Source organism: Sabethes cyaneus, chromosome 1 (genome assembly GCF_943734655.1).
Source record: "Sabethes cyaneus chromosome 1, idSabCyanKW18_F2, whole genome shotgun sequence".
NCBI classification, from domain to species: domain Eukaryota; kingdom Metazoa; phylum Arthropoda; class Insecta; order Diptera; family Culicidae; genus Sabethes; species Sabethes cyaneus.
Genome location: NC_071353.1, coordinates 162,887,699 through 162,901,961, shown reverse-complemented (window position 1 = coordinate 162,901,961; position 14,263 = coordinate 162,887,699). Strand labels below are relative to the sequence as shown.

Genomic DNA, 14,263 nt, shown 5'->3' with positions numbered 1-14,263 from the left:
TGTCACATAGGCCTATTTGAAAAATTACCCGAGATTTGTTTCTATTTTGCTCACTCTCCTTAATTCTTCTTTTGATTTTTTTCAAATCCTTTTACCTTACCTTTTCTTGGTTTTACTCCTTTACTCGGCTTTTTTCTATCTCTCATTTTGTTTTTCTTCCAACCCTTTTTTGCAATTCTTTCTGTTTTCTTTTCATGTTTTTTGACTGTTCCCTTTTCCTATTTTTGTTTACGTTTGACTATCTAGCCTTTTCTCGCTCGACAAATTTTGTCTTGTTTTTCTCCCTTAGCTTAATTTTTGTTTGCTTTCTTGCTAACATTTTTCCTCCGTTTACGCCGTTTTCTAATTTTTTTCTTTTCACCTACGGATATCTTTCACTTCTCTCGTATTCTTTTGGCTTTAAGTTCCTTAATTTTATTATTCTATTTGTTATTCTGTCGTTTTTCTCCTTTTATTTTGCTTTCTACACTTGTTTTGCCTTTCTTTCCACATTTATTTCAGTTGTTCATAAATTTGACTTGTTTCATTTCTTTTCTAAGGCTATTGAAATTTTCTCTTTTCTCAATTCTTTGTCTTACGTAATTCGCCTATTTTGCTTCTGATATTTTTATTTTTTCCTTCTTTTAGTTCTTTTCCTGTTTGCTTCTGGCCTTATTTGGACCTTCAACTTTTTGTTTGCTGCTTTTCTAATTCGTTTTCGTTTATGCCTCTCCTGTTTCTTACTTCTTTGCTATTTTTTCCTCTTTGTTCAACTTTTTTTTCAATTTTTCTCCTCGTTCTGCATATTTTCCTTCTTTCGTCCATTCTCCAATCGACAATCATTTCTATAATATTAATCAGTTCACTTCTTGCTGCTGTTTACTTCTCCCTCTTTCTGTTTCATGTCCTTCCTTCCATACTTGTTCCCATTTTCGTTCGGTTTTATCGAACATTTGCTCTCTGTTTTGTATTCTTCGAATTCGTTTTTTTTTCTCCACTCCTTTCCCCTTAAATCTTATTTCTTTTTGTTCGGTTATTTATCTCTTGTTGTTGTTTTCCCCCTTTTTGGCTTGTCATTTTGTTCCTTTACTCATCCTCTTTTCTTTTTATCCTCGGTTGCTATCTAATCTATTGTTTTTCCTTTCATTGTTTCACTTATTGCTCATTTATGTCCTTTTACTTTATTTCTTCCCTTTTGCACCGCGCCCCTTTCCCTCCAGCCAAATATTCATGTTGGTTCCCTTTTTTATTTTTATGTGTTTACATTTTCTCTCCCTTTTAATATTTTCTTCTCGATTTTTCGTTCCTTTTATCTACTCTCCACTTTCTGTTTCTTTTTATTTAATTCCCTTTATTCCCCTCCCATTTCTTCTTTTGATTTTGATTTCTTGTCCTTGTATTCACATGTCGGTTTTATGTTTTCCTTGTATTTTCTTTGTGGCTTATTTTCCTCTCGGTGACACATAATATTTACATTGTGTGCTTTTTCCTTCCTACGTTTCTCTTCGTCGTATTTCTCCTTTGCTTCATTTTTATTATTTTTCCCTCTTATTCTCTACTACTTTTTTCTTCCATTCTTTTTTTTTATTTCTCATCTCTCAGTGTCTCCTTTTACTGCTCTGTATTCGTCTTTCTCTGTCATTTTGTATGCACTGGTTTCACTTTCTCTTTTCTACATTTCTTATTTTGCGCCATTTGTTTTCTTACTTCCATGTTCACTTCGCTTAAATTTCCGCTACTTTCTAGGTACTTTTTCTTTCGGTATATCCACTTGTTCTTTCGACTTTTATCACATCATTCTTCAGTTTTTTCCTTTTTCGTCCATATGTTTTTCTCTTTTTATTTTGTTTCTTTTTTGTCTTCTTTTCACTTATTATAACCGCTTTTTGACCATAAATTTCCATTTACGCTTGCTTGTTGTTCTGTCTTTACCTGAATATTTCATTTGTTTTATTTATTTTTCAATTTGCACTTTTCATTTTTATTTCTTCTCCCTTTTGATCACTTTTCTCACGATTTTCGCCCGTTTAATTAACTCTCCACTTTCATTTTCTTCTTTCTTTTTATTTGTTTTCCTTTATTTCACTCCTGTTTCTCGTCTTTTATTTCTTGTCCTTTATTCACCTGTTGGTTCCAAGTTTTCCTATATTTTTTGGAACCTCTTTTTTTCTCTTGGTGACTCATTGTCTCATTTTCTAATGTATTTTTAATTTTTATTTTTACATTGCGTGCGTTTTCTTATAACTCTACTTCTTTTTTATTCCTTTCTTCTTAACTTTTTCTTTTTTTTCCTTGTTTTCTGTCCCCCTCTCCCTTTTCCTCCCATTGTTTTGCTCGTCCTCTGCCAGTTTGTAGCCACTGTTTTCACTTTCTCTCCGATAGATTTCTTATGTCTTCTCGTTTTCATCTTTTTGATGACCTTTTACTATTCTGAACCACTTTTTTCATACTTCCGTGTTAGCTTCTCTTAGATTCCGCTTCTTTTTGTGTACTTTGTGTAGAAAAAAAAACCGATTTTCTCATTTTCTTTTGGCTTCTTTCGCATCGTTTCGTTTTTTTAGTTTCCACCGTATGCTTGTTTCACTCTTTTTATTTTCTGTTCTTTTATCTTCTAATAAGTGGTTTATAACCGCTTTTCACCATAAATTACCTTTTTATACTTGCTTGTTGTTTTGTTCTGTCTTTATTGAAAGTTTTTATTTCACATTTCCATTTTCAATCTTATATATAAAAACTTTTTTTCGTTTTTCGTTTTCCCATTTTTCATTTTGCCTTTTTTTGTCATTTTTCTTTTTCCATTTCTCATTTTTGTTTTTTATTTTCAAAACATTTTCCTTTCTTGTTCAAATCACTTTAGCATGTATGTCCCTCTACATTTGACCGCATACACTAGCATTTCTCATTGATAGGGGGAGCCAGAAGCTGGGTTTTTCACTTTGCATTCAATGATTTGTTTCTCAGCTAAGCATGCGCGGTTCAGTAATAAAAAGAGGCTTTGCTTTCGGAAACTTTTATCCAACAAGAAGCACACTTCAAAGCACAATTACGCAACACCCTCTGGTGAAAAGCTTTCAAAGCTACTGCGAAGCTCTTCAGTGTGAGACGATATTAAAATTCTCACTTTCCGTAGTTCCCAAAATTGAAAATGAAAAAGTAGTTGCAAATTCATATCGCTTTTTAAAATTAATGTTATAAACAAAACTGACCAAGATAAAAATAAAAATGATATTTCTAATTTGTATTTTTTTTTGTTGTTGTTTCGCCCTTCACTGCCACTCTCCCCTATCTCAGAAGGCTCGCAGTGATAACCTCCTGACAACTATTTATTACTTTATTAACAAGCAAAAAACTAACAAATACAACTAACAACATATTTCATTTTATGTAGCTTTCTATGTTGTCTCTACAACTATAAATTACCTGATTGCTTTCCAACTGTCATTGAAGAAAAACCATCAACCGACAAACCAAAGCGTTCGTCGTTCTCACTTTCCTGATGGTTTCATTCGTTCGGTGTTGCCAACTCAAGCCAACACGGTCACTCATCGCAACAACCATGCTCCCGTTCGTTCGCCCCGTCGAAGTCGAAGAAGGCCCTGTTGCCTTATGTGTGAGTGTCAACACGCCACTGGTCGGCTGTCAAACGCTAGGCTTGAGCCAATCAAATGGCCCCCGCTGCTTCGATTGGTAAAAATTTCTGGTCAATCAGAAGACAGAGCGCATCGAAACGTCCGCCAGCCGCCGATGATTTGGAGCAACCCGCCGTGCCCGTCACTGTGCGATAATATTCAGTGTGTGACGCGTTTTGTTTTTTTGCGAATCGAAGCAAACTGTGCAAATTAGTGAATATTCGAAAAAGTGTGTGTACGCGTCGCTTTGCAGCGACAGAGCAGAAGAAAGAGTCCGATTTCATTCAGCTGTGTGTGATTGTGAATAAGTTTCATTTCCGTCGACAGTAACAGGACCGTGCAAGAGGATAACACCAAATTACTCTTACAGGAAAAAGTGAGTGTAATGTTTACCATTTATTAGCCTATCGCCACGTGACCAACAGAACAGCCTATAGGCTGCGGGTGGCTATCCGATTGGCCAATCGCAGGTGCCAATGCAGGGGGATTGGATGCTTTTTTTTCGAAAATTATTCATCACCCATTGGTGACTGTGCGGGCAGAGCCGCCGCCAGGGGTAAGTGAGTGACGAACAAAATCCATCACCGCACCCTGTTGCGGGCTCTGGCATCGCTTGCCGACCTGTGTAACTCGCCTACCCCCGTTTCCTCTGCTGCTGCTGCTTGCTCGCTGTGCGCGTCTCTGCCAGTGCCAGTCAACCAATCTTCGCACGATTTTCATTTGTCGAGCGAGAGACACCGGACTGCTTCGATTTGGTTGGATCGCCCAAGCAAGGCGGCCAATAGCGAAGCTGCAGGCTGACTACTATTCACGATTGGTGTGGCGAATTTGTTACTAGCACCAGCGGTTATTGTGTGCGGGTGCGGGTGATGGTGAAGTGAGCGGGGAACTCCCCGTTCGGTCGGTCAGTTTTCGCGTTGTTTTGTTCTGTCGTGTGCCGTGGAAAAGGGAATGTAAATTATATGAAGTGACGTAAGCGGAATAGTTTAGAAAATATACTCGCCGCGTATTGAAATAGAAAATGATATTAAACAACCTTATTTTTTAAAATTTCGACTTAGGCAAAAAAATTAACGTAGAACTACGTTTATGTTTACTACTATGGTGTGCACTTTAGAAGTACGAAAAATGAACATGTAACGAAAAGTGGTTACGTTTTGGAACCTTTTAACTCAGATATTTTTTATTTAATTTTACAAAGATATTTGCATCAATCGACAAGAAATTTTTATGCATTGATTGATATAGAGAATATAATTAAAATTATCAAGTCATTATTGAAATAATCATAAAAATCAGGCACATGTAATCACGCTTTTGCTTTCCAGGGGACCGGTAGAACGCGCAACTGCACTGCGATTTCGTTTATATCGATTCTAAAAAATCATGCAAAGGTTAAATTCCCTGATTTCCAGTGTGTTTCAGATTTATTATTTTTAAATCCACGATCTTTTAACTTTGGAAGACCGGAAACATTTAAATTATTATCCTGAACTATTTTTCTTAGGTGGTTTCCATGATCGTTTTTGCCCCTCGCTCTCTAAAAAGTTATTTTTAAATAAGATTTAACGAGTGTCCACTTCGCATAATCCTCTTTTTAAGATATAATTTGTCCCTCATTTGCATCATTCTTGATCCTCACTATCCATGTCCATTACTTACATTTTTTTCAAGATTTCTATTCAATCAGTGGCACTTTCAGTAAGAAGTATAAGTCCGACAACATTCCTTTAAATTAAAAGTCGCCACCGTAATCAAACTCTAACTTTAACTGAAAAGGCTGTGAACCAGGCCTTCAACCAAATTTCATTTTTCATTTTTTCACTCAGTTTCATTTAGTTGGGCCAGGACAAAAGGCAAAGGCCGAGTATAGTAAGTCTTGCTCCGCCAGCGACAGTCGTTTCCGGCTCTTCCGGTGACTCAAGCCTCGTAAATTCATACCTTTCGCCCGGAGAAATCTAGAGCCTCAGAGAAATCTTTGACGTAGGACTACGTCTTACGGCAAGTTTTGAGTTTTGAGATAGGGTGTCATTCCAAAAAATCAAAAAATGCGAGCGTCACGAAAAATGAAAGGTTTTGAGCGCTAATAGCTCAGCGGTTTTCCGATCGATTTTCAATATTCTTACACCAATCGATCGGAAAATCTTCTAAGAATTGACATAAATGAAGAAAAGTATCGATTCTTGATGTTGAACTATTGAAAAATTGAAAATAATGAACCTATGTTTTACCAGAATTCTCGCTTCGTGATTGGTTGGAAGATTCTTTACGATGATCTAAACCTATGCCAATTTGATATCTGTGCTTGGGAAGTAAGCCAAAACAAGTGACAAAGTTTCCTCATTTCAACAAGATTTCTTAACACCGCGGTTCAACCTAGACCATTTTGATGTCCTTGCTTGAGAAGTACGCCAGAGAGAGTAACAAAGCCCCCTCGTGCCAACAGATTTCTTACGAACGCGATTAAACCTAGTCCAATCTGTTGTCTGTGTTAGGGAAGTGTGCCAGAAAAAATGACACAAGTTCGTTGTCACAACAGATCGCAAATTTTTTACTGCGTGACGATTAAACCTCGGCGAATTTGATATCTGTGTTGGAAAAATGTGCTACAGCTGTAGTGTTCGGTTATAATACGACTCTGTATGAACACGCATGCTTGCCGTTTCATTAGAGGTGTAGTGAAAAGATGTGCTGTTGATAAAATAGGATTGAATTGGTAAAATCCTTTCAACGTAGGAAACCATGGATAATAAAAACAATCTTTAATTTAGTAAGGTAGCAGGAAAGTAATAGTTTGTGTTCTTGATTTTGTTGTTTTCATATGCACATAGGAATAACTCTGAAATCTTCTGAGGATTGAACGTGTGCAATGTTACTACTTTGATAAATATTACATACAACGCATGTAGCATGTATATATGTTGCGTATAGCATGTATACATGAAGAACCAAATGATTACAAGCATGGATACATGCCACTATCACTACAAAGAGACTTACGTAGTCCTGCGTCACCTATATATGCGGTCGTGTCTTGTACACAACCCCTCTGATTTTTTCTGACAATTCCAGGTTTTCCCTGATTTTCCAGGTAATCGACATCATGTCTTAGTCCAGAACAAAAATCCATGTTCAAGTTGCATTCCAATTCTAAGCTCTAGAGCCCTAGCCCAAGCACAAACCTAAGTTTTAAGTTCACGCCCAAGTCCAACATATAGTTTGTGCAATATGCTTTGCGCTATCTTGGCTGGAAGCAGCTTCGCAGCTGAGAAACGTTATTCGATACAACAATCTTTAGCCGGTCTAACGTGTCCAATGATTTCTTCGCATAATGGGCTAAGACCAGGTCCGGCTAAAAGAACACATCCTCTTTCGCGTGATATTTTTGATGTAGGACTACGTCTTTGTTTAATATAATGAGCCTGTGTAGCACACTTTGTGAAAACGAAAATAGAAGTGTAACGTTTGAATGAAAGATTTCAAATGGTAATAACTACCAAACTACTGAACGAAACTGAACAATTTACGTGTCGTTGGATAGATAAAATGACCAGCAATTTAGGCGTGGTACACTAATTACGTAACGCAAAAATTATAGTTTTTTGACCCCCTCCCTCCCCCATGTAACAATAAGTAACGGTTGGTACAGCCCCCCTTTCAATTACGTAACTTTCACTAAACTCCCCCCCCCCCCTATCTTTGAATAAAAATCACTCAATCCATTTAATTTTTTTAATTTTTGCAAACCCAAGTAACACATCGATTCTACATTCCAATCAAAACCAGTCTGAGCAGAATGTCATTTCTGAATTCTGATCAAACTGTATGATTTAACGCAACCAGGTCTGAGTTCAGAATAGGAGTTTTGATCAGAATGTATTTGATCAAGTAGAATCGAGGCTAAAATCATAAAGTTTCACAGTTGAAACACCAATTAGCTATCACCCCATGTTGCATGTTGGGCCAAATGATCTTCAGCTACTCAGATTTATTTAACAAAAAATAATTCCGTATTTTTTCAATTTGATCAAGTCGCTACGTAACTCTTCTCAAGACAACTCAAACTCATCTCAAAAAGTAACGCAAGCTTGACCTCCCCACCTCCCCTCTATATGTTACGTAATTTGTGCGCGAAGCCTTAAGAGTAAAGGCCCAGACACAATGCATACGGATTTTACTACGTTGCGGAAATTTGACAGAAACCCCATGGAAAAACTGTCAATTTGCCGCAACGTAGTGAAATCCGTATGCATTGTGTTTGGGGCTTAAGCGCAAGAGGAGGGCTCCTGAACAAATGAAACACAAATTTCCTCAAAACTCGAGAACTAATCAAACAAATGGAACCAAATTTGGCATGCAGGGGTTTCAGAAGACAAGAATATTTTCTATGGCGAATTGAGACCCCTCCCCTCTTTAACCCTTTATAAGGCAGTGGCAACTATATTGCCAGCAACGAAAAATATTGTTTTTGCTTTTCTAACAATATCGTTTTAGCATATTATGTACTCAGTATGTTCGGATAGCCTTTGGCAACATTCTCAATGTTATTAAACAGCTGAATTTGCAAAAATGGTAATTTACGAACCAATTTTATGAAAACAAATCTTGGTTTTTGAGTGTCAACAGTAAATTTGGTTTAAATTCGTAGAAAAACCATTAAATTGGAAATTTTTTGGACGGTAATATTCAGTTTACGGCGTGTTGTAACAGATTATGCCGATTTATCTAAAAACTTAGAACCAATATTCGAGAACATGTTTTTTGGGCTTAACGGGCTGCGGCAAACATATTGCCACCAATTTTGTCAAGTTTTCCAGCAATTTTCTCAACAAAAAGAATATAAATGGGTTCTACCGAATGTTAACATTATGTTTCGCTGAAGTTTGTGTTAATTCCACGCGTAGTTGCCACGGCCTTATAAAGGGTTAAGAGGGGGGGCTCCCATACAAATGAAACACAAATTTCCTCATTACTCTAGAACAAATCAGGCAAATGGAAACATCCGGTTATAATCTCTGATTACAGCTTGGTTCGACCCATGCACCTTCCAGCATTGGACAAAAGATAGGAGTCACAACGACAACTTGTTAAGCATAGCTACCTATTACCCCCCCCCCCCCCCTTGCTTTCCACCCTTCCCCTTCATTCCCGAAAAAAAATCCTTCTTCATTACTTTCCCTTACCGTCCCTTCATCAATTGTAGAATCATCGTTTCAAAAAAAAATATTAAATGGAAACATATTTAGCATGAAGGGGTTTTGGAGGCATGCATTTATTTTATGATGGTTTGAGACTCTCACCCCTGTGGTAGGAGGATAAGGACTCTCATAATAAAACAGATATTTTTACGTATGTGCCATATTTCCTGCTATGTAACAAGCGGTAAGCTGTGAAAGTAAACTAGTAAAACCTACTCGGAGCAAGAGACAGTGAATCGACGCCGCTAACTTACGTGCCTGTTGCCATTCATGTCAAAAGAGAAGGTCATTCGAATGGCACGTCATATTTGCGATGTACGTGCTTTGGCTGTTTTTATTTTGAAGGCCACAAGCGAGTTAAAGTAAGATTATTGAAACATGTCGACCCATGCACCTTCCAGCATTGAACAAAAGATAGGAGTCACAACGACAACTTGTTAAGCATAGCTACCAATTACCCCCCTTCCTTTCCACCCTTCCCCTTCATTCCCGGAAAAAATCCTTCATTACTTTCCCTTACCGTCCCTTCATCAATTGTAGAATCATTGCTTCAAAAAAAAAAAAAAAAAAAATTTATATGCCTGATCACATTTCAAGGTCATGACTAAAGTCACGAGTTTGGTCAATAATAATCTATATTTGCAAAGCCACCATTGCACTCAATGAAGAATTGAATCTGAATATCTCGCTCTTCTCTTTTAAACATTCACTTAAACAACGGCACTCACAGATTCTTATAAACATACATATACCAGAAATGCAGTTTACATTATTAGTCTTTGATCTAATGATCTGATATAGTCCTAACGTCACCCTTTCGTACAGCGTACGAACGTACGTAATTTTTCAAGTAGACCTAAGTGACAATGAGAGATTCTCTTTGCGTCTCCTCTCTTTCGCTTTTTACGGCGATCCGTATGCACATCCACTTTGCATAAAACGATTGCCGGAGTCACTAGTTAGCTAAATGTTTTGAAAATTTCCTTTTCTATGCATTTATGTAGCCGTGAATGGCGGAAGACAGGAGACGCGAAGAGAATCTCTCATTGTCACTTAGGTCTATTTCAAAAATTACCCGAGAAATCATTTGAAGAATGTAAGGAAGAAAATCCACTCCAGTCCAGTGAAACTTTTCTCAGAATTGGTGTTGTTAGAATCAGCTGGTCACAAAAAAAACTGGCCACTTGCCTACACCGGTTAATTGCTAGGATTTGGGAGACAGAACAACTACCTAAGTTCCAACCCAAGATGGGGTTATCTGGTCGATCTAGAAAAAGAACAACAAGTAGGACTGTGAGAACTATCGAGCGATCACCGATCTCAATGCCGCCTACAAAATGCTGTCCCCTGTCCCAAATCATTTTCCGCCGATTATCACCAATTGCGAACAGATTTGAGGGATCTTATCCAGGCGGACTTTGTTGAAGAACGGTCAACAACGAATCAAATATTCAAACTGGAGCAGTTCCCGCGAACCATTTGCCAAAGCCGCATATGATACCATCGACCGAAAAGACCATTGAAATATCGCGGATGAGAAATGTCATCAAACTGATTAAATCTACGATGAATGGTACAGTGCTGTGTTCGGATCTCGGGTGAATTCTCGAGTTCATTCGAATCACACAGAGGGCTTCGTCAAGGATGTCACAAGGGGTGTCTCACTTCACAGTTTTGCATTAGTTATTTACATCATTTGCATTCATTGCAAAAATGCAAGCGAGATTTTTTTGCTGCAAAAATTTTTTAATGACGATATTTGCAGTGATTGCAGCATTTGCAGTGAATATATTTAATATAAATCTAGTGAGACGCCCCTAGTGATGTCTGCTGTTTAAAATAACGCCACAAGGTGTTATGGACCGAGCGGATATCGACACGCGGGGTACGATCTCCAGCAAATGAAGCATGAACTCGCACAGCTCTGTGGCGAACCCAGTGTCCAAAAGATGGCTAAAACTAGACGGATACGGTGGACAAGGCATGTTGCAAGAATGCCGAACAACTACCTTGCAAAGATGGTGTTCGCTTCAAATCTGGTAGGAACAAAACGACCAGGGGCACAGTGAGCAGGACGTTTAGACCAGGTGGAGCGAGATCTGGCGGAGAGTACGCGGCAACCTACAACCGAGTAAAATGAAGAATCTGTTCAAGAGCCTTTGCCTTAGGATGGCAAGCCACTTTAGTAAGTAAAGTAAACTTAACTAAAGGCCTGACCACCCGATCCCTCCGGCGCTAGAGAAACTTCTGCTAGGGAACAATCGGTGTAATTGCCATAGGTGTTACTGCATTCGCTTCACGGCTGTTTTGGTTCCATAATTCACGAATTCTCTAAAGAACATTCCGGCCGGCCAAGTACTTGGTGCGGCAGTTTTAAGCTTCCGATCAATTCCATTTTTCATTTGAAGAAAATGAAGCTCAGTAATTTTTCATCTGCATCTTTTTTCCGCAATGCGACAACTTCACCCGTTTCAGGCACAGTCGAATAAATGTGATGTCGCGGTTAGAAATGAACTGATTTTTTCTACGGCATTTGGGTGCTGTGCGATAGATAGGCGGCCAATTATGTTGAGGACCGCGCGGCTTTATCTCGTGGGGGTGAGAGAGCAATTTTAAGGAGGGCGCAAGAGGGGGGGCTCTTATACAAATGAAACACAAATTTCCTCAAAACTCTAGAACTAATCAAGCAAATGGAACCAAATCTGGCATGTGGGGGTTTTTGGAGGCATGAATTTATTTTATGATGGTTTGAGACCCCTCACCCCTGTGCGATAAGGACTTTCATACAAATAAAACAGGAATTTTTGCGTATGTGCCATATTTTCTGCTATGTAACAAGCGGTAAGGTGTGAAAGTAAACTAGTAAACCTTCTCGAAGCAAAAGATAGTGAATCGACGCCGCTAACTTACGTGCCTGTTGCCATTCATGTCAAAAGAGAAGGACATTCGAATGGCACGTCATATTTACGATGAACGTGCTTTGGCTTTAATGTTACTTGGCCCTTTTAACGATCACAAGGGAGTTAAAGTAAGATTATAGGAACATGTCAAGCTACGCATAATCATATTTAATACAATAATTTGTGGACTGGTCGTTCATTACTATTTCAACCTTAATGATGCACACAAGTGATTTTTAAAAGAAATTTCTATATCTCAATGGTTGCAGGCGTTGTACTTATGAACCCCCGTCCATGTATTTTCAAAGCCACCATTGCATTCAATGTAGAATTGAATCTGAATATTTTACTTTTTCTGAATTTCGGAATTTACGTGGTTTTTTTTACGCGATTTTCGGAATTTACGTGGTTTTGATTTACGCGAGACGTATCCTTCGCGTAAAAAGCGACTTGAGTTATAGGGGTTGCATCTACATTGTATTATAGATCCGATTAGGCATTAATTTCCCTCCTCCACAGACTATTCAGCATGTTGAAAAACTTGTCCGGTTAAAAGGAGACATATTGAGACATTTTCAGGTGTTTTTAACGAGATACCTGGATGCCACTAGCGGAATCCAAAGAGCCAATTCTCTCCAGTCAACTGTTGTGCTCCTTTTTAAAGTTGCTTCAGAAGCCATTTCTTTCCGCTAACAAAAATGCTATTCTTCTTAAATCTACTATGTTTAAATCAAATAAGCAATCCTATATTTACACAATAGGGCCAGACACGATTTTTTCTATATCCGGCGGTATTAGTGCTGTGAATCGGCCCAATTTTGGCTTTGCGATTACTGCATTCCTCTTTACTTCTTCACAATCCGCTTTCTTTACGCTTTACGCCGGATCGCAAGTGCTTTCTTTAAGGACTTCCGGCATGGCCTCTGTCCCATCGCCGAAGTATTCCGGCAGCCGAAATTGGTTTTTGATGCGAAAGTTCTCACCATTTTGAAGAATTAATTGAAATCAACAACAGACACGGTGCAAATTTGAACCGTGCTCAATGCAATAATTTTCAAACTGTCAGTTGACATGCTTTACCTCAGGTTGCTGCGACGCACTTTGTCTTGAAGCATATTCTTTGATTAAAATTCAAAATAATCCTTCGCTCAAACGCAAATAGACTGCAACTCATTTTTTATCTACATGTTTCAAACCAATAAATTATTGCAAAATTCAATAAATTATTTCAATATTTCAGAGAAAATTTGAGATCTGATGTCTCTCTAAAATAGTAAAATTTGACAATCTCAAAAGTTATGGATTTTCTTATCTAAATTCCAGATGGCAGACGGCTCCGCCGCCGGACAAGGCTCGCTCGGGGCCAAATCGAGCGACGCCCAGCGCAGTATCGACGAATTTTGGCCAGAGCAAATGCAGGAAATGCAACGCGTTAAGCACGTCGAACCGGGCAACCAAGTGTTGCCACTGGCACGAATCAAGAAAATTATGAAACTAGACGAGGACGTAAAAATGATTTCCGCCGAAGCACCACTTCTGTTCGCCAAAGCGGCGGAGATGTTCATCCAGGAGCTAACTCTGCGAGCCTGGCTACATACGGAGGACAACAAACGCCGTACGCTGCAGCGAAGCGACATCGCGATGGCCATTGCCAAGTACGATCAGTTCGATTTTCTGATCGACATCGTGCCGAGGGAGGAAATTAAACCCGCTCGGCGGGATATCGGTGGTGAAACCAGGCAGGTAGTTTCGACGGATGAAGTGCAGTACTATCTGCAGCTGGCGCAGCAGCATCAGCAAGCTTTGCAGGGCAGTAGTGGTGGTAGCAGCAGCGGCAGCGCTGCTGCCGGAAGTACAAGCGCTTCCAGCGCAAATATTATTCAAGTGCAGGCTGCGCCTACTGTGGCGCAGGTTAAAATTCAACAACCACAGATCCAGACGATGCAAGCCACCCCTCAGATCGCAACCATCACAGCTCCTAGTCCGAACATAATTCTGACGAACCCGGCGACGGGTCAGGCAACGCTACACGCAGCTGCCCCAACAGCGACCATCAATCCCGCTCAACTCGCTCAAGGCCAACCCCTTCAACTGGTGCAGCAAGTGCTGACACCATCCGGAGAAATCACTCACATCCCCGTAAGTATTTTTTCCAAACACCCACCCATATAATATAACTTATTATGAACTTACCGCAGATCCCCCTGACGCCAAACCAGCTGAACTTCATTCGATCGCAGATCCAGTTGACCGGTCCCGCTGGCACCGCCACTGCCGTTCCGACGGCGACGTCCACCGCCGGTCAGCCGATTATCATCCAAGCACCACAGCTGCAAGCCGCCCCGACCATCATCCAAACGGCACCGGCCGGGGTGTTCCTAAATGCGGCACAGCTTCAACAGCTGCAGCAGCAGCAGCAGCAGCAACAGCAACACCACATCATCCAACAGCAGCCACAACAACAGCAACACCAACAGCAGCAACAGCAACACCAACAGTACGAGTAGAAGCTTTTATTTTTTGTTCTAATTTTGTGTAAATAGCACCGTCTATCTAG

The 14,263-nt window shown here is 39.5% G+C and overlaps 1 protein-coding gene across 1 annotated transcript; it reads left to right on the top strand.

The window, feature by feature from the left end:
- The first annotated feature begins 3,697 nt into the window (after positions 1-3,697).
- Positions 3,698-14,246, top strand: LOC128745149 (nuclear transcription factor Y subunit gamma). The gene is made up of 3 exons (XM_053842150.1): positions 3,698-3,984; positions 13,030-13,845; positions 13,905-14,246. Exons 2-3 carry the CDS (start codon positions 13,030-13,032, stop codon positions 14,211-14,213), a joined length of 1,125 nt encoding a protein of 374 aa, XP_053698125.1. The 5' UTR covers positions 3,698-3,984; the 3' UTR covers positions 14,214-14,246.
- The last annotated feature ends 17 nt before the right edge of the window (positions 14,247-14,263 follow it).

Excerpts from the sequence above, each read along its gene's own strand:
- LOC128745149 (XM_053842150.1), top strand. The coding sequence starts at position 13,030 with ATGGCAGACGGCTCCGCCGCCGGACAAGGCTCGCTCGGGGCCAAATCG. Across the intron at positions 13,846-13,904 it reads GAGAAATCACTCACATCCCC|ATCCCCCTGACGCCAAACCA; the intron begins GTAAGTATTTTT and ends AACTTACCGCAG.